This window comes from Pristiophorus japonicus, chromosome 17, assembly GCF_044704955.1.
Source record: "Pristiophorus japonicus isolate sPriJap1 chromosome 17, sPriJap1.hap1, whole genome shotgun sequence".
NCBI classification, from domain to species: domain Eukaryota; kingdom Metazoa; phylum Chordata; class Chondrichthyes; family Pristiophoridae; genus Pristiophorus; species Pristiophorus japonicus.
In genome coordinates, this window is record NC_091993.1 from 71,695,895 (window position 1) to 71,722,749 (window position 26,855).

General features: G+C 47.6%; 2 protein-coding genes across 3 annotated transcripts in view; one reads left to right on the plus strand and one right to left on the minus strand.

Annotated features, from left to right (window-relative positions):
- LOC139227785 (F-actin-monooxygenase MICAL3-like) overlaps positions 1-14,904 on the minus strand; it is a 194,889-nt gene extending 179,985 nt beyond the window's left edge. The window contains exon 1 of one of the 2 annotated variants that reach the window (XM_070858828.1): positions 14,689-14,904. The gene's annotated coding sequence lies outside the window, so the exon portion shown is untranslated. The remainder of the gene's footprint in view (positions 1-14,688) is intronic. The other variant, XM_070858829.1, reaches the window with a different exon arrangement.
- Positions 14,905-14,995: 91 nt separating this feature from the next.
- rpl10a (ribosomal protein L10a) lies at positions 14,996-26,318 on the plus strand. Its single transcript, XM_070858841.1, has 6 exons — positions 14,996-15,061; positions 16,179-16,253; positions 21,131-21,211; positions 21,569-21,717; positions 24,535-24,707; positions 26,100-26,318. Exons 1-6 carry the CDS (start codon positions 15,057-15,059, stop codon positions 26,268-26,270), a joined length of 654 nt encoding a protein of 217 aa, XP_070714942.1. The 5' UTR covers positions 14,996-15,056; the 3' UTR covers positions 26,271-26,318.
- Positions 26,319-26,855: the final 537 nt, after the last annotated feature.

Consider the following 26,855-nt stretch of genomic DNA (forward strand, 5'->3'; position numbering starts at 1 on the left):
TGATCTTCTACCTCAACTCCACTTTCCTGCACTGTCCCCATAACTCTTGATTCTCTTTAATATTCAAAAATCTATTGATCTCTGTCTTGAATATACTCAAAGACTGAGCCTTCACAGCCTTCTGGGGTAGAGAATTCCAAAGATTCACCAGCCTTTGAGTGAAGAGGTTTCTCCTCCTCTCAGTCCGAAATGGCTGACCCCTTATTCTGAAACTGTGACCCCTGGTACTAGGCTCCTCAGCCTGAGGAAACGTCCTTCCTGCATCTACCCTGTCAAGCCCTGTAAGAATTTTGTATGTTTCAATGAGATCACCTCTCATTCTTCTAAACTCTAGAGAATATAGGCAGTGTCTACTCAATCTCTCCTCATTGGAAAATCTCCCCATCCCAGAAATCAGACTGGTGAACCTTTGCTGCACTCCCTCTATGGCAAGTATAGCTGCAGCGTGGAGGCCCCGACCTGTGTGAGAACACCAGCGGCAGGCCATGGCTATAAAAGGAGCGGCGAGCAGCCATGGGCAACGTGGAGGCATGCCACTCCAGGGAGCAGCGCGAGCTGGTGCAGGAGGGCGACGGCAGCGAAGAGTGACATCATCAAGGTCCAGGTCGGTGATTGGAGCTTGGGCAGATACAACAGGAGTGGTGAAGGCGGGGTGAAGGAGCGGCGAGAGACTGTGGAGGGATGTGATCGGAGCCCAGGAGAGGCGTGAATTCGGGGCCAGGGGCCCAGGGGCAGCACGGGCCAGCCCACACTGCGATATGTGTGCGTACTAGGTCTGTGCAGCAGAGCAGGTCTCCAGTCATCTTGGGTAATCCTTGCCACTGGACCAAGACCTAGCTCTGTAAAGCCCGTGTGGTGGCTGGTGTGCAACGGCCACCCCACGTTAAAAAAATCCCGCAGAGGCATCTTCCACCCTTGAGGATGTAGTTCGGGTCCATCATTGAAACACCTATGAACTCATCCTTTTTTGGTGTGGAAGCAAGTCATCCTTGTTTCAAGGGACCACCTATGATGACGATCCTTCACAATACTCCAGGTGTGGTCGCATCCCCCCCCCTGCCCCCGGGTACGGAGGGAAACAATCAGCTGGCCTCGCCTCTGAGTCAAAAGGTTGTGAGTTCAAGATCAACTGCAGAGACTTGAGCACATTATTTCGGCTGACACTCCAATGCAGTGCCGAGGGAGTGCTGCACTGTCAGAGATGATGTCTTTTGGATGAGACGTTAAACCGGTTGCCCTCTCAGGTGGACGTAAAAGGCCCCATGGCACTATTTCTAAGGGGCTTTCTCCTCGGTGTCCTCAGCCAATATTCATCTCTCGAACAACATCAGTAAACACAGATTATCTGATCGTTATCTTGTTGCTGTTTCTGGGATCTTGCTGTGTGCATGTTGGCTGCCATGTTTGATTGCAGAGTCAGGGTTGGGTGAGGGCATGGAAGGATTTTCAAACTGGAACAAGGATTTTAATTTCAATGTGTTAGTGGAAAGGGAGCCAATGGGAGTCAAGTAGCACAGAGGTGAGTGGGACCTGGTGAAGGGCAGGATGTGAGTGGCACAGTTTCAGGCAAGTTGGAGTAAATGCAGGGCCTTCACATCCTAATACCCTTGACAACGTAAACCTTCATACCCTAATACCCTAGACAACATAAACCCGTGGATTCGATTTGCAGTAGTTAATGCTGTGTCCATTAACTCCTTCCTTTCCCCAATATGCTTCTCTTCTCTCCCTCTCCTGAAGACTCTGACTGGTGTTGGTTATGATTATAAGTGGACTGTTTATCCTGCAGCAACTTCATGTCTGAGCCTAGACAATGGTTATTGAAAGAAACACTTACAGCTATATAGTGCTTTTCTCAAGCTCAGGATGCCCCAAAGCACTATACAGACAATGCAGTACTTTTGAAGTATAGTCACTGTTGTAATGTAGGAAGGGGTCGTTCAGCCCAACTGCCTGCCTCTCTCCTGTGGTTACATTCGAGTCAGGGGTATCCCTGGAGATGGAGCACGCGGTGTCCACCGGTACGCTCGCAGCCTTCTGGGAGAGGTGGGCACCGGAGGGACTGGAATGCACCATCACCCCCGGCAACCAAATTTTAATTTGATTTAAGTTTACCGTCCAAAGTTTAATTAGTTTATTTTGTCGGTTTTAGTGCCACCCCCCCCCCCCCCACCCCCGTCACCCCTTTAATCAGGGGGCATCTGATTTATGTTTTCAACAAAATAGTTGTAATGTAGGAAAGAGATTACCGTATAGAAAAGGTAAATATGCAACATCGGTTCCAATGAAACTGTGAGAACGGGACAACGGATACAAATTCAAATTACAGGAGGTAGCTTTAGGACCAATGCCACAAACAGTGATCCATTCATGGAATGGATCGCCAGGTGGTTTTGTGCGTGCTATTATATCCTGCGAAGCTCACGCTAGTGGTGTAAGCACCTGATGATTGGGCCTGTGCAGATGACTGCAAGCTAAAATAAATTTGTCAGCATTTGCTAAGGCTGTGAAGAACCATGTTGTAATGTATGCACCTGTGATTATGCTCACAGTTTTTAGAGCTGTTGCATCGTGACTGGCTGAGCCAGTCACGTGATGTTCACAAAACTCAATAAAACCCCAGTCAGTTGGGTCTAGGCCATCTACGATGAGGTATGCACGTGTAAGCCTGGTGGATGAACTGGTAATGTGTAGTGTGATTGCTAAACCTTTGTTAATAAACCAACTAGTTGTTAATAGCAATGTGTTGCTATGAATTCTTAAGCAAAGAACCCATGAAGCAAATACATTACACTGGTTTACCGGGCTTTCCCAGTCGTCGACCTAAGCCAATCCTGGCCAGTTTAGTTGAAGGTTGCATCCAGTTTTGTGGCATCCACTGGCGTTGAGTGCCAATGTCATGAGCACAGGGCTCCTGTGATGTAAAAATAGCTAAAGAAACCGTGGCATCCTGTGATGTGCAGCACTGGGTGGTCATTCCTGACGGGTGAGCTAAGATGGGCACAATGGCCATTCCTATCCATGCCTATCTAGTGATCATGTGATACCAATGCTGATTCTTCATGAGTCCCTCTTCTTGCCTACGTATCTCTCATCAAGATGGTATAGAAACCTGGGCTTCTCTCCCTTTGATGGACAGTTAACCATCTCTTGTTAAACTGGAGTTGTTCTCAAATCTCCTGGAACCATTCTCCACCCCACAGTTAGAACAAGTTGGGTGCAGTCAATGCATTCTCTTGGAGAATAGGTTGGAGATGGAGTATGTAATGGAGAGTGGTTAGGATTTGGAATGCACTGTCTGATGAGGCGGTGCAACAGATTCAATAGTAGCTTGCAAATAGAATTGCATAAATACTTAAAGGGCAAAAGTTGTAGGGCTGTGGGAAAAGAGCTGGAGAGTGTGACTAACTGGATTGCTCTTCGAAAGAGCCGGTGCAGACTCGATGGGTCAAATGGCCTCCTTCTATTGTACTATTCCATGATTCTATGATTCGAAGAGATGGAGTGGTATGTCCATAAACTAGTGGCTGAGTCTGTGATTGTTCTTATTCATGGGAAGTGGAGGGGCAAAGCTTTTGCATAACTGGCACACGTGAGTTCTGTCTATACTGCACACACGGCAGCATTTGTATAGGTTGCCCTGCCCATGAGCATTCAGGTAGGATTTGCATTTCTATATAGATTCAGTGAGATCTTATCTTGTGAGCCACAAGGTACTTCAATGGATAATTCTTGGTCAGTAAGAAAAGCCTATGTGACTTCCAGCCTATCTCAGACCTTCCCCCCTCCCCTCCCTCGCCCCCTTTTCCAGCCTCTGCACTTGCTTAAAACCTGTAACATCTCTAACCTCTTCCAGTTCTGATGAAAGATCATCGACCTGAAACGTTAACTCTGTCTCTCTCCATGGATGCTGCCTGACCTGCTGAGTATTTCCTGCACTTTCTGTTTTTATTACAGAAGGGAGACTGCTTTACTGAACACCTGTGTGACCCTGCGTTCCATGGCGTTCGACACTCTAACCTTTGCTCCCATTCCTACTCTGACGGAGGTGACGGAGGTGCGGCGAATGAGGGAACGGGGCCCAGAAGAGCCGAGGGCCATGGGGCAGCACGGGCCAGCCCACACTGCGATATGTGTGCGCACTAGGTTCGTGCAGCAGAGCAGGTCTCTAGTCGTCCTGGTTAACCCTGGCCACTGGACCAAGACCTAGCTCTGCCAAGCCCGTGTGGTGGCTGGTGTGCAATGGCCACCACGTTAAAAAGATCCAGGCACAGGCATCTTCCAGCCCCTCAATTGGAGTTCAGGACTGGAACATCCGAGTCCTTCATTGAAACATCTGTGATTCTCGTTCGAGGGACCGCCTATGATGATGATGACTCTGACCTCTCTTTGACTTCAGCCATTGTTCCAACAAAGCACAACTTAAGTTTCAGGAACATCTTTCTCTTGGGCGCTTTGCATCCCTATGGTCTGAATAATTAACTCCAACAATCTCTAACCTTGGCTACCCCTCCTCCATTTCCTTGAGTTTGTTTTCTCATTCACCTTCCACTTTGATGGCTTCATTTGAGCTTTTTCTTTGTACCTTTCCCCGTTACCTCGATCCGTCTCACATAGGGATTTTCACTTACCTTTGTTCTTTTGATTACATCATTGAGATGAGCTTTATATGTCAGCGACCAGTTCTCACTAATATTCCCTCTTACTTTTGTTTGGGTGCGTGACCCCTTTAAGGTGCTGCACGGCCCATTCACAGATTCGCACAACACTTTACATTGAACAAATCGGTCTGGGCTGCGCCGGACCAGCAGCGAGCTTTGTGATTGCGCAGCTTATAGGGAACATTTGTTCTCATCTCTTTTTAGGTTTTTTTCAAAGACCTGTTGGCTGCCATTCATGGCTACATATAGTGACACCCCTATTCCTGACTGGAATCGCGTGATTGGGTTATTCCCCCGTCAATCATGCCTGGACACTGCACTGCTGTATCTGGGATTGATGTTACGCACACTATTTGTATTGTGTAACTATCCTCCACTTATTGCATTTGGCTGGAGAAATCACCCCACATTTATCAGGTGACGTTGCTGTGGTTTGTCATGAGTTCTGTTTGCCGTAGTTCTTCCTTTTTATTCATTCCTGGGATGTGGGAGTTGCTGGCAGGGCCAGCAGTTGTTGCCCATCCCTAATTGCCCTTGAGAAGGTGGTGGTGAGCCGCCTTCTTGAACCGCTGCAGTCCGTGTAAGGAAGGTACTCCCACAGTGCTGTTAGGGAGGGAGTTCTAGGATTTTGACCCAGCAAGGGGTAGCCAAGGTTAGAGGTTGTTGGAGTTAATTATTCCGACCATAAGGCTGCAAAGCACCCAAGAGAAAAATGTTCCTGAAACTTGTGTTGTGCTTTGTTGGAACAATGGCCGAGGTCAAAGACAGAAAGGTCAGGATGATGTGTGGTTCCCATGTGCCTGCTGCCCTTATCCTTCTAGGTGGTAGAGGTCGCGGGTTTGGGAGGTGCTGTCGAAGAATCCGTGGCGAGTTGCTGCAGTGCATCTTGTAGATGGTACACACTGCAGCCACGGTGCGCCGGTGGTGGATGGGGTGACAATCAAGCGGACTGCAATGTGCTGGATGGTGTTGAGCTTCTTGAGTGTTGTTGGAGCTGCACTCATCCAGGCAAATGGAGAGTATTCCATCACACTCCTGACCTGTGCCTTGTAGATGGTGCAAAGGCTTTTGGGAGTCAGGAGGTGAGGGACTCGGCGTAGAATATCCAGCCTCTGACCCGCTCTTGCTGCCACAGTATTTATGTGGCTGGTCCAGTTAAGTTTTTGGTCAATGGTAACCACCAGGATGTTGATGATGGGGGATTCGGTGATGGTAATGCCACTGAATGTCAAGTGTCGGTGGTTAGACTCTCGCTTGTTGGAGATTGTCATTACCTGGCACGTGTGCTGCGCGCATGTTACTTGCTACTTATCAGCCCAAGCCTGGATATCGTCCCGGTCTTGCTACATGCGGGCATGGACTGCTTCATTATCTGAGGAGTTGTGAATGGAACTGAACATTGCAGTCATCAGTGACTTTATGATGGAGGGAAGGCCATTGATGAGCAGCTGAAGATAGTTGGTCCTAGGACACAGTTTGAGGAACTCCTGCAGCGATGACCTGGGGCTGAGATGAATGACCTCCTACAAGCACAACCATCTTCCTTTGTGCTAGGTATGACTCCAGCCAGTGGAGAGTGTTCCCGCTGATTCCCATTGACTTCAGTTTTACAAGGGCTCGTTGATGCCACACTCGGTCAACTGCTGACTTGATGTCAAGGACAGTCACTCTCACCTCACCTCTGGAATTCAGCTCTTTTGTCTATGTTTGGACCAAGGCTGTGATGAAGTCTGGAGCCGAATGGTCCTGGCAGAACCCAAACTGAGCATCGATGGGCAGGTTACTGGTGAGTGCTGCTTGTCGACGATATCTTGCATCACTTTGCTGATGATTGAGAGTAGACTGATGGGGCAGTAATTGGCCGGATTGGATTTATCCTGCTTTTTGTGGACAGGACATACCTGGGCAGTTTTCCACATTGTCGGATAGATGCCAGTGCTATAGCTGTACTGGAACAGCTTGGCTAGAGGCACAGCTAGTTCTGGACCACAAGTCTTTAGCATGACAGCCAGGATGTTGTCGGGGCCAATAGCCTTTGCTGTATCCAGTGCGCTCAGCTGTTTCTTGACATCACGCAGAATGAATTGAATTGGCTGAAGACTGGCTTTTGTGATGGTGGGAACCTCGGGAGGAGGCCGGTATGGATCATCCACTCAGCACTTCTGGCTGAACGTGGTTGCAAACGCTTCAGACTTGTCTTTTGCACTCACGTGCTGGGCTCTTCCATCATTGAGGATGGGTATATTCATGGAGCCTCCACTTCCCGTTAGTTGGATAATTGTCGACCACCATTCACGACTGGATTTGGTAGGACTGCAGAGCTTTGATCGAATCCGTTGATTATGGGATCGTTTTGCTTTGTCTATAGCATGCTGCTTCCGCAGTTTAGCATGCAAGTAGTCCTGTGTTGCAGCTTCCCCAGGTTGGCACCTCATTTTTAGATACGCCTGGTGCTGCTCCTGGCATGCTCCTTTGCACTCCTCATTGATCCAGGGTTGGTCCTCTGGCTTGATGGTAATGGTAGAGTGAGGGATATGCTGGGACATGAGATTACAGACTGTGATGGAATACAATTCTGCTGCTGATGATGGCCCACAGCGCCTCATGTACGGCCAGTTTTGAGCTGCTAGATTTGTTCTGAATCTATCCCATTTAGCATGTTGGTAGTGCCACACAACATGATGGAGGGTGTCCTCAGTGAGAAGACGGGATTTCATCTCCATAAGGACTGTGCGGTGGTCACTGCTGTCAATGCTGTTATGGACAGATGCATCTGTGACAGATAGATTGGTGTGAATAAGAACATAAAAAATAGGAGCAGTAGGCCATATGACCCCTCGAGCCTGCTCCTCCATGTAATAAGATCATGGCTGATCTGGATCTTGGGCTCAGCTCCATTTCCCCGCTCTCCATAACCCTTCACTCCCTTATCGCTCAAAAATCTGTCTATCTCTACTTTAAATATATTCAATGACCCAACCTCCTCTGGGGCAGAGAATGCCAGAGATTTACGACCCTCTGAGAGAAGACATTCCTCCTCATTTCAGTTATAAATGGGCAACCGCTTATCCATAAACTATGCCCTAGTTTTAGATTCCCCCACGAGGGGAAACATCCTCTCTGCATCTACCTTGTCGAGCCCCCTCAGTATCTTATATGTTTCAATTAGATCACCTCTCACTCTTCTAAACTCCAATGAGTACAGGCCCAACCTGCTCAACCTTTCTTCATAAGTCAACCCCTTCATCCCAGGAATCAACTTCGTGAACCTTCTCTGAACTGCCTCCAATGGAAGTATATCCCTCCTTAAATAAGGAGACCAAAGCTGTACGTAATACTCCAGGTGTGATCTCACCAAGACCCTGTACAGTTGTAACAGGACTTCTCTGCTTTTATACTCAATCCTCCTTGCAATAAAGGCCACATTCCATTTACCTTCCTGATTACTTGCTGTACCTACATTCTAACTGAAAGGTTTGTCACCATTCTCCGCCTGCTCCACGATGACATGCAAACCATGATCCTGACCAACGGATCCACCATAGACCCATTCCACATTCAGACCAGGGTCAAGCAGGGCTGTGTCATCACACCAACGCTCTTCTCGATTTTTCTTGCTGCAATGCTTCATCTCACCATCAGCAAGCTCCCCGCTGGAGTGGAGCTAAATTACAGGACAAACGGGAATCTGTTCAACCTCCGCCGCCTCCAGGTCAGATCCAAGGTCGTCCCATCCTCTGTCATTGAACTACAGTACGCAGACGACGCCTGCGTCTGCGCACAATCGGAGGCCGAACTCCAAGCCATCGTCAACACCTTCACTGAGGCGTACGAGAGCATGGGCCTTACACCAAACATCCGCAAGACAAAGGTCCTCTACCAACCTGCCCCGCCACACAGCACTGCCACCCGGTTATCAAAATCCACGACGAGGCCTTGGACAACGTGAACCATTTTCCATACCTCAGAAGCCAAGGGCAGACATCGACGACGAGGTCCAATACCGCCTTCAGTTTGCCAGTGCAGCCTTCGGTTGCCTGAGGAAGAGAGTGTTTGAAGACCAGGACCTTAAACCCGGCACCAAGCTCATGGTCTACAGAGCAGTGTTGATACCCGCCCTCCTATATGGCTCAGAGACATGGACTATGTACAGTAGGCACTTCAAAATGCTGGATAAGTACCACCAACTCTGCCTCCGCAAGATCCTGCAAATACATTGGCAGGATAGGTACACCAACGTCAGTGTCCTTGCTCAGGCCAACATCCCCAGTATCGAAGCATTGACCATGCTCGATCAGCTCCGCTGGACGAGCCACATCGTCTGCATGCCTTACACGAGACTCCCAAAACAAGAGCTCTACTCGGAGCTCTGACACGGCAAGCGAGCCCCAGGTGGGCAGAGGAAACTCAAGGACACCCTCAAAGCCTCCTTGAAAAAATGTAACATCCCCACCGACACCCGAGAATCCCTGGCCCAAGACCGCTCAAAGTGGAGGAAAAGCATCCGGGAAGGCGCTGAACACCTTGAGTCTCTTCGCCGAGAACAAGTTGAAGTCAAGCACAAATAGCAGAAGGAGCGTATGGCAACCCACGTACCCCACCCACCCTTTCCTTCAACCACCGTTTGCCCCACCTGTGACAGAGACTGTAGGTCCCACATTGGACTCTTCAGTCACCTGAAAACTAATTTCTAGTGTGGAAGCAAGTCATCCTCGACTCCGAGGGACTGCCTATGATGATGACATACTAACTTTTTGTGTTTCATGATCCCTCTGTGCTGCAGCATTTTGTAATCTCTCTCCATTTAAATAATAATTAGCTTTTTTGTTTTTCCTGACAAAGTAGATAACCTCACACTTTCCCACAATATATTCCATCTGACAAATGTTTGCCCACTCACTTACCCTGTCTATATCCCTTTGCAGATGCTTTGTGTCCGCCTCACAACTTGCTTTCCCACCCATCTTTGTATCATCAGCAAACTTGGCTACTCGGTCCATTCATCCAAGTCATTAATATAGATTGTAAATAGTTGAGGCCCCAGCACCGATCTTTGTGGCACTTCACTAGTTACTGTTTGCCAACCCGAATATGATCCATTAATCTTGACTCTGTTTTCTGTTAGTTAGCCAATCCTCTATCCATGCTAATATATTACCCCCAACCCCATGAGCTCTTATCTTGTGCAGTAACCTTTTATGTGGCACCTTATCGAATGCCTTCTGGAAATCCAAATACACCACATCCACTGGTTCTCCCTTATCCATCCTGCTCGTTACATCCTCAAAGAACTCCAGCAAATTTGTCAAACATGATTTCCCTTTCATTAAACTATGCTAACTCTACTTGATTGTATTATGCTTTTCCAAATGTCCTGCTACTGCTTCCTTAATGGACTCCAGCATTTTCCCAACCACAGATGTTAAGCTAACTGGTCTATAGTTTCCTGCTGTCTGTCTCCCTCCTTTTTTAAACAGGGACATTACATTTGTGGTTTTCCAATCCGCTGGGACCTCACCAGAATCCAGGGAATTTTGGTAAATTGCAACCAATGCATCCACTATCTCTGCAGCCACTTCTTTCAAGACCCTAGGATGCAAGCCATCAGATCCAGGGGACTTGTCCAACTTTAATCCCATTATTTTATCAAGTACTTTTACTCCAGTGATAGTGATTGTTTTAAGTTCCTCCCTCCCTATAGCCCCTTGATTATCTATTATTGGGATGTTTTTAGTGTCTTCTATCGTGAAGACTGATACAAAATATTTGTTAAAAATATTCTCTTCCCCATTATTAGTTCCCCAGTCTCATCCTCTAAGGGACCAACATTTACTTTAGCTACTCTCTTCCTTTTTATATACCTATAGAAGCTCTTACTATCTGTTTTTATATTTCTTGCTAGTTTACTCTCATAATCCATCTTCTCTATTTTTTTTAGTTGTCCTTTGCTGGTTTTAAAAATTTTTCCAAAGTCTGACCTCCCACTAATCTTGGCAACATTGTATGCCATTGTTTTTGATACCATCCTTTTGATACCATCCTTTACTTCCTTAGTTAGCCACAGATGATTCTCCCTTCTCTTAAAGTCTTCCCTTCTCACTGGAATATATTTTGGTTGAGAGTTATGAAATATCTCCTTAAATGTCTGCCACTGTTCATCAAGCGTCTTACACTTAAATCTATTTTCCCTCGTGAGGACCGAGGTCAAGTAGGTTTTCCCCTTATGTTGATTCTCTCACCACCTACCGCAGGCCAAGTCTGGCAGCTATGTCCAGCCAGCTCGGTCAGTAGTGGTGCTACCAAGCCACTCTTGGTGATGGACATTGAAGTCCCCCACCCAGAGTACGTTCTGTGCCCTCAGTGCTTCTTTCAAGTGGTAGTCAACATGGAGGAGTACTGATTCATCAGATGTAGGTGGTAATCAGCAGGAGGTTCCCTGGCCCATGCTGGAACTGAAGCCATGAGACTTCATGGGTCCAGTGTCAATGTTACATAGAAACATAGAAAATAGGTGCAGAAGTAGGCCATTTGGCCCTTCGAGCCTGCACCACCATTCAATATGATCATGGCTGCTCATGCATTTCACTACCCCATTCCTGCTTTCTCACCATACCCCTTGATCCCTTTAGCCATGAGGGCCACATCTAACTCCCTTTTCAATATATCTAACGAACTGGCCCCAACTATTTTCTATGGTAGAGAATTCCACATGCCCACAACTCTCTGAGTGAAGAAGTTTCTCCTCATCTCAGTCCTAAATGGCTTATCCCTTATCCTTAGACTGTGGCCCCTTGTTCTGGACTTCCCCAACATCGGCAACATTCTTTCTGCATCTAATCTGTCCAATCCCGTCAGACTTTTATATGTTTCTATGAGATCCACTCGCATTCTTCTAAATTCCATTGAAAACAAGCCTAGTCGATCCAGTCTTTCTTCATATGTCAGTCCTGTCGTCCCGGGAATCAGTCTGGTGAACCTTCGCTGCACTCCCTCAATAGCAAGAATGTCCTTCCTCAGATTAGAAGACCAAAACTGTACACAATATTCAAGGTGTGGCCTCACCAAGGCCCTGTACAACTGTAGTATGACCTCCCTGCTCCTATACTCAAATCCTCTCGCTATGAAGGCCAACATGCCATTTGCCTTCTTCACCGCCTGCTGTACCAGCATGCCTACTTTCAATGACTGATGTACCATGACAACCAGGTCTCATTGCACCTCCCCTTTTCTTAATCTGCCACCATTCAGATAATATTCTGCCTTCATGTTTTTGCCACCAAAGTGGATAACCTCACATTTATCCACATTATACTGCATCTGCCATCTCACCTAACCTGTCCAAGTCACCCTGCAGCCTCTTAGCATCCTCCTCGCAGCTCACACTGCCACCCAGCTTAGTGTCATCTGCAAACTTGGAGATATTACATTCAATTCCTTCGTCTAAATCATTAATGTATATTGTAAATAGCTGGGGTCTCAGCACTGAACCTTGCGGTACCCCACTAGTCACTGCCTGCCATTCTGAAAAGGACTCGTTTATTCCTACTCCCAGGCCACTCTCTCCCGACTGTATACCACTGTGCTACCACCCCTGGTGGGCCAGGATATACCCAGGCATGATGATGGAGGAGTCTGAGACATTGGATGAAAGGTATGATTATGTGAATATGACAATGTCAGGCTGTTGCTTAAGTAGTCTGTGGGACAGCTCTCCCAATTTTGGCACAAGCCCCCAGATGTTACTGAGGAGGACTTTGCAGGGTCGACTGGGCTGTTTGTCATTGTCGTGTCCGTAGCCGATGCCTAGGTCGATGCCGGGTGGTTCATTCGGTTTTATTCTTATTATTGCTTTTCGTAGCGGAGTGGTTCGCTCGGCCATTTCAGAGGGCAGTTAAGAGTCAACCACATTGCTGTGGATCTGGAGTCACATATAGACCAGACCAGTTAAGAGTGGCAAATTTCCTTTCTTAAAGGACATTAGCGAACCAAATAGGTTTTTAAGAACAGTCCGATAGATTCATGTTCACCATTACTGACACAAGTTTTTTTATTCCAGATTTATTTACTTAAGTGAATTTAAATTTTCCAGCTGCTGTGGTGGGATTTGAACTCATGTTTCTGGATAATTAGTCCAGGCCCATGGATTACTAGTCCAGTAACATAACCATTGTGCTACCATTCCCGTAGAGACTCTTTTTGAATAGACCCTTTGCTGTTTAAACAGACTATGTTGTAAATAAACTTTGCTTGCTATAAAAGACTGTTTGTTGTGAGTCTTGCCCCCTCTCCAACTCATTGGCTGACGCAGCATTGTCAATTGACACTCTGGCCCAACTCAGTAACTGGCTCTCTGTGACAAGAGTCTGTGTTCCAGATAATAGCAACAACTTGAGTTTACATAGCGCCTTTAATGCAGTAAATTGTTTCAAGGTGCTTCACAGGATAGTAATCAGAATAGAATTGATATTGGGCCAAAGAAGGAGACATTAGGACAGGTGACCAAAAGCTTAGTCAAAGAGGCAGGCTTTGTGGAGCAATTTAAAGGAGGAGAGTCGGAGAGGCAGAGAGGTTTGAGGAGGGAATACCAGAGTTTAGAGCCGAGATTGCTGAAGGCATGGCCGCTAATGGTGGGGCAAAGGAAGTGGGGGATACACAAGAGGCCAGGGACAGAGGAGCACAGAGTTCTTGCAGAGTCATAGGGCTAGAAGAGGTTACAGATATAGGGAGGAGTGAAGTCATGGAGGAATTTGAACACTGGATGAGAATTGTAAAATCAAGACATTGCTGGACCAGGAGCCAATGTAGGTCAGTGAGCACAGGGGTGATGGGTGAATGGGACTTGGTGTGAGTTAGAATGCGTGCAGAACAATTTTGGATGAGCTGAGGTTTACAGAGGGTGGAAGTTGGAAGGCCGGCCAGGAAAGCATTGGAATAGTTGTCTGGAGGTAACAGACATGGATGAGGGTTTCAACAGCAGTAGTGAGGCAGGGGTGGAGTCGGAGATATTACGAAGGTGGAAGCAGGCGGTCTCGGTAATGGAGAGGATATGAGGTCATCATCATCATCATAGGCAGTCCCTCGGGGTCGAGGATGTCTTGCTTCCACACTAAAAATGAGTTCTCAAGTGACTGATGAACTCATTTTAAACGGTGGAAGATGCCTGTGCGTGAATTCTTTTAACATGGGGTGGCCGTTGCACACCAGCCACGACACAGGCTTGACAGAGCAAGATCTTGGTTCAGTGGCAAGGGGATCCAAGACGACTCGAGACCAGGCTCCGCTGCATGTGCCAATACATACACATCATCATCATCACAGGCAGTCCCTCGGAATCGAGGAAGACTTGCTTCCACTCTTAAAATGAGTCCTTAGGTAGCTGAACAGTCCAATAAGATAGCCACAGAATCTGTCTCGGATGGGACAGATAGTTATTAAGGGAAAGGGTGGGTGGGACTAGTTTGCCGCATGCTCTTTCTGCTGCCTGCGCTTGATTTCTGCACGCTCGCAGCAATGAGACTTGAGGTGCTCATGACACATATCATCATCATAGGCAGTCCCTCGAAACGAGGATGACTTGCTTCCACACCAAAAAAAGATGGGTTCACAGGTGTTTCAATGAGTGACCTGATATTCCACGTCCCGAACTACATCCTGAGGGGTGGAAGATGCCTGTGCGTGGATTTTCTTAACGTGTGATGCCCGTTGCACACCCTGCCACCATGACACATATGAGGTCAGTAGCTCAGCTCAGGGTCAAATAGGACGGCGAGGTTGTAAATAATCCGTTTCAGCCTGGCAATTGCATCAGGCGGGCTGCAGGTTGGACCCCTAACCCAGACCCAACCCCCCCCCCCCCCCCCAAACCTCAAACCCCCAAAACCTCAAACCCCCAACCCCAGTAATTAGCACTAGAATTAAAAGGTCTGATGCGGCCATTTTAACAGGACTGTAAACATTAAGGACATAAACCAAGTTAAGACTTAAAAATCAGTAGCTGTAAGGTGGATTATAAACAGTTCCAACATACACAGCTGTGTTTGCTCAGAGTGTCCTGGATGGAGAGCTGCGGCCTGCCAATCACCATTACGACCTGGCTTGTGTGGTGGCGCACTGAAAGCGGCGCCCGCCGCCCGCTGGCGAAGCGGGATGTCTGCGCTGCGCCGCGCCGCGCCGAGCGGAATTCACAGCGGCCGATAATTTTTATCAGCGAACCTTCTCTTGGCCCCACCATGGAAAATACCAGCGAGACGCGCCCGTTGAATTTAAATTTAAAAAATCGAAATAAATAACGCGCAGCCTGGGGCGGGGGTCTCGCGAGAGTGTGCACGGCGAGGCCGGTATAAAGTGCGTCAGTGGCAGGGGGAGGGCCTTTCTGTGTGCCGAACCGCTGGCAGAATGAGGTAAGCATTTGGGCCACCGGCCTCGGAGCAATCCAGCGCCATCCGCCCCGGTCATCCGCACCAGCGGCCCGCCACACCTCGCACACAGCCCGCGGGCCCGGGGGGAGCCGGCTCGCTGCCCCGCTGCCCATTGTCGGCTCTAACCGGCGGGATGGGAGGAGCCGGGGGTTTACTATGAGTGCAGGCCCTCTCGCAATCGCTGGTCGATGCTGGGGTTCAGTGGGGATTAAAGGCTTGATATCCTAGGGAGCTGTGGAGGCTGGGGCATTGAATATATTTTTAAGGTGGAGACAGATTTTGAGCGATAAGGGAGTGAAGTGATATGGGGAGCGGGCAGGGAAGTGGCCCTGAGCCCAAAATCAGATCAGCCATGATCTTATTGAACGGTGGAGCAGGCTCGAGGGGCCAAATGGCCTACTCCTGCTCTTATTATGTTACTGATATTGGGTCATCATCATAGGCAGCCCCTCAGAATCGAGGAAGACTTGCTTCCATTTAACATGAGTTCTCAGGTGGCTGTACAGTCCAATACGAGAACCACAGCCTCTGTCACAGCTGGGACAGATAGTCATTGAGGGAAAGGGTGGGCAAGGAGCCTGGTTTGCCGCATGTTCTCCGCTGCCTGCACTTGATTTCTGCATGCTCTCGGCGGCGATACTCGAGTTGCTCAGTGCCCTCCTGAGTATCAGGATGCTAATGCTGGGTAAGGGGGACTGTCTAGCACAGGCTCCTCATCCCCTGTTAAAGGGATATGGCCATAATGTGGGTGGATGGAGTTAAGGGATAGATAAGTCCTGATCTTAATTAAACCAGGTTTGAGGGGCTGAATGGGCTTTTCCTGTTCCTATGTATCCTGTCCTCCCAAGTCCCAATCTCCATCTCTGGTTGGTTCACTTAAATTGACTCCCAGTAAGCTCCAAAGCCTCCAGTGTAAAATTAATGTCTGTTCCTTTGAGACTTGGCCCCTCCCCTAACTTCCAGGCCTACACCAATCCTTTCCCCCCCCTGCGTGAAAGGGCCTGGTGTACAGCACGAGCATAGTTTGAGATTAGAATGGGTGTACAGGGTATTTCTGGGCTTGAGAATTTAATTGGTGCTTTTTCATTGTGTATTGCAGCAGCAAAGTCTCTCGCGACACTCTGTACGAAGCTGTCCGGGAGGTCCTTCAGGGATCCCAAACGAAGCTTCGCAAGTAAGTAGCATCCTCTTGTGTAGGCGCATAATGTGTCTTCTTGTGGCACAGGCAGTCGTGGAGCTGAATGGGGGGGGGAAAGCGCTGTGTCTGGTACAAGACCAGGTTGTGCGCTTCATGTTTTGGAAGCAGTGTGTTTAAATTAATAGATATCCTGATCAATTTCATCGGTTCAGATTTTATACAAAATGATTTTCTGTGGGGAGGGGGAAAGAGAAATCTTCAGGTGCCTTCCTTTTCTGAAAGGTGTTCTTTCACTGGTGCACTCTGGTTATTGGGTAAACCATCTGTGTGCTGTTCCTGTGCTGGAGGGGGTGGGGAGCCCCCCTTTGGGCTGGTTTTCAAACAGGCAGCTTACTGATTTCCATACATGCGATTTCCTCCTTCCAGTTTTGTGCATGTGCAAGTGGCCAACAAAATGTGCAAATGGCCAACAAAATGTGCCAATACCCAGAACTCCCCATTGCCACTATTGAACTCGGGGACACTTCCGGTGTCCCTGGGCGCTACGTGTGTGGGAAGTGTATCTGCCTCGAGCTCTTGACGGTCCGGGTTGCGGAATTGGAGCTGAGGGTGGATTCACTCTGGAGCATCCACGATGCTGAGAATGACGTGAGTATCACGTGTAGTTATTTGGTCTTACCGCAGGAGAAGGGTCCACAGCCAGATAGGGAATGGAAGACCAGCAGGAAGAGCAGTGCAAGAAAGATAGTGCAGGGGTCCCCTGTGGTCATCCCCCTGCAATCACTGCTTTGAGTACTGTTGGGGAGGATGACTCATCAGGGGAGGGCAGCAGCAGCCAAGTTCATGGCACCGTAGGTGGCTCTGCTGCAAAGGAGGGCAGGAAAAAGATTGGGAGCGCGATAGTGATAGGGGATTCGATGGTGAGGGGAATAGATAGGCGTTTCTGCGGACGCAACCGAGACTCCAGGATGGTATGTTGCCTCCCTGGTGCAAGGGTCAAGGATGTCTCGGAGCAGGTGCAGGACATTCTGAAATGGGAGGGAGAACAGCCAGTTGTCGTGGTGCACATTGGTACCAACGACATAGGTTAAAAAAAGGGATGAGGTCCTACGAAAAGAATTTAAGGAGCTAGGAGCTAAATTAAAAAGTAGGACCTCAAAAGTAGTAATCTTGGGATTGCTACCAGTGCCGCGTGCTAGTCAGAGTAGGAATCGCAGGATAGCGCAGATGAATACATGGCTTGAGCAGTGGTGCAGCAGGGAGGGATTCAAATTCTTGGGGCATTGGAACCGGTTCTGGGGGAGGTGGGACCAGTACAAAGCGGACGGTCTGCACCTGGGCAGGACCGGAACCAATGTCCTAGGGGGAGTGTTTGCTAGTGCTGTTGGGGAGGAGTTAAACTAATATTGCAGGGGGATGGGAACCTATGCAGGGAGACAGAGGGAGACAAAAATGAGGCAAAAGCAAAAGACAGAAAGGAGATGAGGAAAAGTGGAGGGCAGAGAAACCCAAGGCAAAGAACAAAAAGGGCCACTACAGCAAAATTCTAGAAGGACAAAGGGTGTTAAAAAAGCAAGCCTGAAGGCTTTGTGTCTTAATGCAAGGAGTATCCGCAATAAGGTGGATGAATTAACTGTGCAAATAGATGTTAACAAATATGATGTGATTGGGATTACGGAGACGTGGCTCCAGGATGATCAGGGCTGGGAACTCAACATCCAGGGGTATTCAACATTCAGGAAGGATAGAATAAAAGGAAAAGGAGGTGGGGTAGCATTGCTGATTAAAGAGGAGATTAATGCAATAGTTAGGAAAGACATTAGCTTGGATGATGTGGAATCTATATGGGTAGAGCTGCAGAACACTAAAGGGCAAAAATCGTTAGTGGGAGTTGTGTACAGACCTCCAAACAGTAGTAGTGATGTTGGGGAGGGCATCAAACAGGAAATTAGGAGTGCATGCAATAAAGGTGCAGCAGTTATAATGGGTGACTTTAATATGCACATCGATTGGGCTAGCCAAACTGGAAGCAATACGGTGGAGGAGGATTTCCTGGAATGCATAAGGGATGGTTTTCTAGACCAATATGTCGAGGAACCAACTAGGGGGGAGGCCATCTTAGACTGGGTGTTGTGTAATGAGAGAGGATTAATTAGCAATCTCATTGTGCGAGGCCCCTTGGGGAAGAGTGACCATAATATGGTGGAATTCTGCATTAGGATGGAGAATGAAACAGTTAATTCAGAGACCATGGTCCAGAACTTAAAGAAGGGTAACTTTGAAGGTATGAGGCATGAATTGGCTAAGATAGATTGGCTAATGATACTTAAGGGGTTGACTGTGGATGGGCAATGGCAGACATTTAGAGACCGCATGGATGAATTACAATAATTGTACATTCCTGTCTGGCGTAAAATTAAATAAGGGAAGGTGGTTCAACCGTGGCTATCAAGGGAAATCAGGGATAGTATTAAAGCCAAGGAAATGGCATACAAATTGGCCAGAAATAGCAGCGAACCTGGGGACTGGGAGAAATTTAGAACTCAGCAGAGGAGGACAAAGGGTTTGATTAGGGCAGGGAAAATGGAGTACGAGAAGAAGCTTGCAGGGAACATTAAGGTGGATTGCAAAAGTTTTTATAGGTATGTAAAGAGAAAAAGGTTAGTAAAGACAAACTTGGGTCCCCTGCAGTCAGAATCAGGGGAAGTCATAACGGGGAACAAAGAAATGGCAGACCAATTGAACAAGTACTTTGGTTCAGTATTCACTAAGGAGGACACAAACAACCTTCCGGATATAAAAGTGGTCAGAGGGTCTAGTAAGGAGGAGGAACTGAGGGAAATCTTTATTAGTCTGGAAATTGTGTTGGGGAAATTGATGGGATTGAAGGCCGATAAATCCCCAGGGCCTGATGGACTGCATCCCAGAGTACTTAAGGAGGTGGCCTTGGAAATAGTGGATGCATTGACAGTCATTTTCCAACATTCTATTGACTGGATCAGTTCCTATGGAGTGGAAGGTAGCCAATGTAACCCCACTTTTTAAAAAAAGGAGGGAGAGAGAAAGCAGGGAATTATAGACTGGTCAGCCTGACCTCAGTAGTGGGTAAAATGATGGAATCAATAATTAAGGATGTCATAGCAGTGCATTTGGAAAATGGTGACATGATAGGTCCAAGTCAGCATGGATTTGTGAAAGGGAGATCATGCTTGACAAATCTTCTGGAATTTTTTGAGGATGTTTCCAATAAAGTGGACAAAGGAGTACCAGTTGATGTGGTATATTTGGACTTTCAGAAGGCTTTCGACAAGGTCCCACACAGGAGATTAATGTGCAAAGTTAAAGCACATGGGATTGGGGGTAGTGTGCTGACGTGGATTGAGAACTGGTCAGACAGGAACCAAAGAGTAGGAGTAAATGGGTACTTTTCGGAATGGCAGGCAGTGACTAGTGGGGTACCGCATGGTTCTGTGCTGGGGCCCCAGCTGTTTACATTGTACATTAATGATTTAGACGAGGGGATTAAATGTAGTATCTCCAAATTTGCGGATGACACTAAGTTGGGTGGCAGTGTGAGCTGCGAGGAGGATGCTATGAGGCTGCAGAGTGACTTGGATAGGTTAGGTGAGTGGGCAAATGCGTGGCAGATGAAGTATAATGTGGATAAATGTGAGGTTATCCACTTTGGTGGTAAAAACAGAAAGACAGACTATTATCTGAATGGTGACAGATTAGGAAAAGGGAAAGTGCAACGAGACCTGGGTGTCATGGTACATCAATATTGAAGGTTGGCATGCAGGTACAGCAGGTGGTTAAGAAAGCAAATGGCATGTTGGCCTTCATAGCGAGGGGATTTGAGTACAGGGGCAGGGAGGTGTTGCTACAGTTGTACAGGGCCTTGGTGAGGCCACACCTGGAGTATTGTGTACAGTTTCGGTCTCCTAACTTGAGGAAGGACATTCTTGCTATTGAGGGAATGCAGCGAAGATTCACCAGACTGATTCCCGGGATGGTGGGACTGACCTATCAAGAAAGACTGGATCAACAGGGCTTGTATTCACTGGAGTTCAGAAGAGTGAGAGGGGACCTCATAGAAACGTTTAAAATTCTGACGGGTTTGGACAGGTTGGATGCAGGAAGAATGTTCCCAATGTTGGGGAAGTCCAGAACCAGGGGTCACAGTCTAAGGATAAGGGGTAAGCCATTTAGGACCGAGATAAGGAGAAACTTCTTCACCACCCAGAGAGTGGTGAACCTGTGGAATTCTCTACCACAGAAAGTAGTTGAGGCCAATTCACTAAATATATTCAAAAGGGAGTTAGATGAAGTCCTTACAACTCGGGGGATCAAGGGGTATGGCGTGAAAGCAGGAAGGGGGTACTGAAGTTTCATGTTCAACCATGAACTCATTGAATGGCGGTGCAGGCTAGAAGGGCTGAATGGCCTGCTCCTGCACCTATTGTCTATGTTTCTATGTTTCCAGTCAACTTTACTATTCATTGCAAATCTGCTGACCGGCACACTGGATCTGGCACCCACATGATTCCAGTCAACACCAAGTCCGAGTCTGCCCTCACAGCAACTTGGGATGGCCAATAACACTGCCTTGTCCCATCCCAGGAACAAGTGTTAAAAGTCTGTAGTAATGGAGATTTGAAAGTATTTATGGTAGATAATTGTTACTGGGTCTGTCTAACTGATGGGTGATGTGTTACTGGGTCTGTCTAACTGATGGGTGATGTGTTACTGGGTCTGTATAACTGATGGGTGATGTGTTACTGGGTCTGTATAACTGATGGGTGATGTGTTACTGGGTCTGTATAACTGATGGGTGATGTGTTACTGGGTCTGTATAACTGATGGGTGATGTGTTACTGGGTCTGTATAACTGATGGATGCTGTCTTCTGTTTAGGTTCCTGGAGACTGTGGAGCTGCAGATCAGCCTGAAGAACTATGACCCTCAGAAGGACAAGCGTTTCTCTGGCACCGTCAGGTTCGACCTCTTATTGCTCAACCCAGTTCTCAGTGCACAAGCTGCAGAATAGCAATTGGATGAGTCTGTTGACAAACTGTAAATGTTATTTCTGCACAGCTTGTAGTACTGACAAACGTGGGTAGTCCTGCCCTGCAAGGGGTTTGGACGGACCCCTACCCTGGGTCTTAAAACATGAGGGGAGGCAAGGTGAGGCAGTATTGCCGATCCTGCCGACCATTTGTAAGGAGTAAGTTGCTGGTGGATAAGGCACTTGAGAAGCCAGCAGCAAGGGTAAGGCATTGACAAAGGTTTTCCCGGCATGCTCTCTGCTTCAGCCGTTTCCCCCAACCTGTTAACTCTCTGTTGTGTGTCTAGGCTGAAGAGTGCCCCTCGGCCCAAGTTCTCCATCTGCGTGCTCGGGGACCAGCAGCACTGCGATGAGGCGAAGGCTGCTGACCTCCCTCACATGGACATCGAGGCTCTGAAGAAGCTGAACAAAAACAAGAAGATGGTCAAGAAGCTTGGTGAGTTTGAGGGTGGTGATACTCTCGGCAGATGCGGGTAATCAATCGCATCTCTCTCGGGACTTGAAACATCCCAAAGGGGCCAGAATGGCGATGTCTCGAGATTTGGTGATGATGCTGGGTTTGCCCTTGGCTTTACACTTGGCTCCAAACTCTGTATTGCGTCATCTTCATTAAAGGCTTTTTTGGTGGCAGAGTAGAGGAGATTTATAATCTAAACAGTAAATTCTGGAAATCTCAGGTCAGATAGCATCTGGAGAGAAACCGAGTTAATGTTTCGGGTCTGTGACCCTTTGCCAGAACTGGAAAGGTTTGAGATGTAACAGATCCTTGAAGTGCAGGGAAAGGGGGAGGGGATGGAAGAACACAAGGGAAGGTCTGATAGGGTGGAAGGCAGGAGAGATTTAAGAGATAAAAGGGATGATGGGAGCTTCATTATAGTTTTTACATTTTGAAGAGTATACATTCTAATGTTGAGGCAGTTTTACAATGGTGTACATGTACATATATCATACCATTGTACATTTTGAATGGTAATTACGGGGAGTGCATTGTTGAATCCAAGGTTTATGGCACGAATGCTTGCATGGGGATCAGGTTGGGGCAGCTTGTTTGATCTTGGCTTCTGGGGATTAGTTAAATTGTAGGCTGGTTGGAGGAGATCTTATAAACTATTGGGCACGACCATTGGAGTTATTGCACTTCATGGACAGTGGGTGGTTTATGTTTGCAAGGAGGGGCTTGAGACTGCCTGGTATCCCCATTCTCCTTCCCAGCACAGGCCAAACATCACTTGCTCTGATTGGCATATCTTCCATGTGTTGCAGCTACATTCAGCTTGTTGCAGAGAGGGCTTCACTCAAGCCACTGAGGGAAACGAATCTTCTCCAAGTGTTGGTGGGATACTTGCTGTGGGATCCTGCTCTCCAGGAGGCAGGCCCAGCCCAGCACCGAGCTGGCATTGTACGACTGGGCCTGGTAAAGCCTACAAAAGCCTATAGAAACATAGAAAATAGGTGCAGGAGTAGGCCATTCGGCCCTTCTAGCCTGCACCGCCATTCAATGAGTTCATGGCTGAACATTCAACTTCAGTACCCCATTCCTGCTTTCTCGCCATACCCCTTGATCCCCCTAGCAGTAAGGACCTCATCTAACTCCTTTTTGAATATATTTAGTGAATTGGCCTCAACAACTTTCTGTGGTCGAGAATTCCACAGGTTCACCACTCTCTGGGTGAAGAAGTTCCTCCGCATCTCGGTCCTAAATGGCTTACCCCTTATCCTTAGACTGTGACCCCTGGTTCTGGACTTCCCCAACATTGGGAACATTCTTCCTGCATCTAACCTGTCTAACCCCGTCAGAATTTTATATGTTTCTATGAGGTCCCCTCTCATTCTTCTGAACTCCAGTGAATACAAGCCCAGTTGATCCAGTCTTTCTTGATAGGTCAGTCCTGCCATCCCGGGAATCAGTCTGGTGAACCTTCGCTGCACTCCCTCAATAGCAAGAATGTCCTTCCTCAGGTTAGGAGACCAAAACTGTACACAATACTCCAGGTGTGGCCACACCAATGCCCTGTTCAACTGTAGCAACACCTCCCTGCCCCTGTACTCAAATCCCCTTGCTATGAAGGCCAACATGCCATTTGCTTTCTTAACCGCCTGCTGCACCTGCATGCCAACCTTCAATGACTGATGTACCATGACACCCAGGTCTCTTTGCACCTCCCCTTTTCCTAATCTGTCACCATTCAGATAATAGTCTGTCTCTCTGTTTTTACCACCAAAGTGGATAACCTCACATTTATCCACATTATACTTCATCTGCCATGCATTTGCCCACTCACCTAACCTATCCAAGTCGCTCTGCAGCCTCACAGCATCCTCCTCGCAGCTCACACTGCCACCCAACTTAGTGTCATCCGCAAATTTGGAGATACTACATTTAATCCCCTCATCTAAATCATTAATGTACAGTGTAAACAGCTGGGGCCCCAGCACAGAACCTTGCGGTACCCCACTAGTCACTGCCTGCCATTCTGAAAAGTACCCATTTACTCCTACTCTTTGCTTCCTGTCTGACAACCAGTTCTCAATCCATGTCAGTACACTACCCCCCAATCCCATGTGCTCTAACTTTGCACATCAATCTCTTGTGTGGGACCTTGTCGAACGCCTTCTGAAAGTCCAAATATACCACATCAACTGGTTCTCCCTGGCATCTAATCTGTATCTCGTTGCTGCTGAGTGGTTTAATGGCAGCAAAGGCCATTCCCAGGTCACCAATAAGTTGGCCTGTCAACGGCCAGAATCACCCAGTCTGGTCTCAGAAAATAGACCTGGTTACACTGGCTGGAAACCTTCCTTCAGATGGTTGGTGTAAACTACTGATGTGGCTCTGGGCTTGGGGGCGGGGGTTGTGGAGGTGGATTCCATACAATCTAGTACATCATTCCCTGTAGCTGGCAGTTTGTATGTAACCTGGGAGAGGTTGATGTAGGGGACGCACAGGAAAAAGGACCTGATTGCCAGCTCGTCCTCCTGGAACACCAAAAGTCATGGTGAGATGTTGCAGTGTTTAATCTGTGTCTGAAATCTCTGGTTTAAGAACGACAGTATAGCAGCCCCATGCAGCTGGTTAGAATATTAGTGTCCTTCTGTACACAGCTGGTATGAAAACATTGGAATACATGCCTCCAAGCTGCTCTGTATTTCTGTTTTCAAAGTAGTGTCATTTGCTCATAGCTCTGACGGTTGCACGCAGATGGCACATCGATGTAGATAAACACGGTTTGATTCTGAATATTTCCCCTTGCAGCAAAGAAGTATGATGCCTTCCTTGCCTCCGAGTCCCTCATTAAGCAGATTCCTCGTATTCTGGGTCCTGGTCTGAACAAGGCTGGCAAATTCCCCTCCCTCCTCACTCACAACGAGAACATGTTGACCAAAGTGGACGAAGTCAAATCAACCATCAAGTTCCAGATGAAAAAGGTGTGTATTTAACCTGGCAGTTGTTGAAATTAAATTGCTTGTACATAACGGTTAGTGGAAGCAGTCACAGGAATTGCAACTGACCACAATTCAAATCACTACCTGGGCTTCTAGTGAGGGTCAAGGTAGTGAAAATGGGCTTTCAATGGATGGCTGTGAATGATCCTTACACACTGTCCTTGGGTTTGATTGGCATGGAAAATGTGAACTATGTATTGGGTTTTCCCAGTAACAAGTTGGCACTCCCCAGTAACGGTACATGTACAGGTATTGGTGAGTTATCCCAGGTCTGTGAATTAGCTGGATTTCAGGGACACTACCCATTGACTGCAGTTGGCACGGCCGTGCTGTTTGTCTGGTGAGGAGAGCTTGACCTGGGCTGTGAATGGCTCCCTTCATTAGATTGGGTGCCAATGCTGTTCACTGAAGAATGGCCTTGAGCTTGATACTTGGGACGGTTGCAAGTGAGAATGTAACAATGCCCACGGTTGAGTCAGTGCCTTCAGCCGAGATGGGGGAATATTTCTGAAATCGATGTGGAGTTTGGTGACATTACCGCAAAGACTAATTTCACAATACCAGGGTGTATCCCAGAACTGAATGGGATTTAGTGGCATTTTCATATTGACGGTGTGCTGGCTACAGCAAATGTGCAGTACACCAGTTGAGTGCACTGTAAAGGGGTGGTGATTGCCTCGATTACTTGGCAACTGAGAGCTCTGGAAAGTCCAGGCCTCCTTCCTTATCCATCTCTGCGCTGTCTGGTGTGACTCGGTGTCGCCTGAGTCAGAAAGTTGTGGGTTCAAGTCTCACTCCAGGTACTTGAGCACATAAAAAAAAAATCTAGGCCGACACTCTAGTGCAATAGTGAGGGAGCGCTGCACTGTCGGAGGTGCCATCTTTTGGATGAGATGTTGAATCGAGGCCCCCTCGGTTGGACGTAAAAGATCCCATGGCACTATTTTAAAGAGCAGGGAAGTTATCCCTGGTGTCGTGGCCAGATTTATCCCTCATTCATCATCACTAAAGCAGATTATCTAGTCGTCATTATATGTTTGTGGGAGCTTGCTGTGTGCAAGTTGGCTGCCGCGTTTCCCACATTACAACAGTGACTACACTTCAAAAGTACTTCATTGGCTGTAAAGTGCTTTGAGATGTCCGGTGGTTCTGAAAGGTGGTATTTAAATGCAACTCAATGGGGATCAGTGAACCACTGACTAAGGAGAGCATAGCACTTGGCATGGGTTTCTGCTCCAGTGCTGCTCACCTGGGCTTTAGTTTCACTGTAAAATCTCCTTTGGTGGGACTGCTGGTTGCTTGGGGAATAGAAGAGTCTGTGTCCATGTTTGAAGTGCCCATGTAGAGTTTGACCATGTCTTCCTTTCCCCCCAGGTGCTGTGCTTGGCTGTTGCAGTGGGCCACATTAAAATGACCGAAGAGGAACTGGTCTACAACATTCACTTGGCCATCAACTTCCTGGTGTCGCTGCTGAAGAAAAACTGGCAGAATGTGCGTGCCCTGTACATCAAGAGCAGTATGGGCAAACCCCAGCGCCTCTACTGAGTGCTCTGCTGTTATATATATGTTTTAAAATAAAACACTTTTACAGCATTTGATGTCTTGCAGTTCAGTTGACCGAAATTGCTTCATAGCAATTAATAAATTCTATCGGCAGCAATGAAGTTGCCCTGCTTGTACAGGCTGTGTGGCCTGCAATACTAGACTCAAACAAGCAAATAATAGAATTTTACTTCATGAAAAGAGGCCATTTTGGCCCATCGTGTCTGTGCCATCCAGCCTAATACCACTTTCCTGCACTTGGTCTGTAGCCTGTAGGTTACAGCACTTCAAGTGGATTCAAGTACTTTTTAAATTGGGGTTTCTGCCTCTACCACCCTTTCAGGCAGTGAGTTCCAGACCCCCACCACCCTCTGGGTGAAAAAATTTCCCCTTTAAATCTATGCTCCCTGGTTGTTGACCCCTCTGCTATGGGAAATGGGTCCTTCCTATCCACTATTTAGGCCTCTGCTGTAGGCAACCGTTGACCTTGGATTGCTCTGCTACTTCAGAGGGTGTTGAGTCAGCCATGTAGTGTGACTGGGATTACATGTAGGTATGATAGATTGCCTTCCCTGAAGGACATTAGTG

Coding starts and splice junctions, on each gene's coding strand:
- rpl10a (XM_070858841.1), top strand. Junction 21,212..21,568: donor CGTTTCTCTGGCACCGTCAG/GTTCGACCTCTT, acceptor TTGTGTGTCTAG/GCTGAAGAGTGCCCCTCGGC. Junction 24,708..26,099: donor TCAAGTTCCAGATGAAAAAG/GTGTGTATTTAA, acceptor CTTTCCCCCCAG/GTGCTGTGCTTGGCTGTTGC.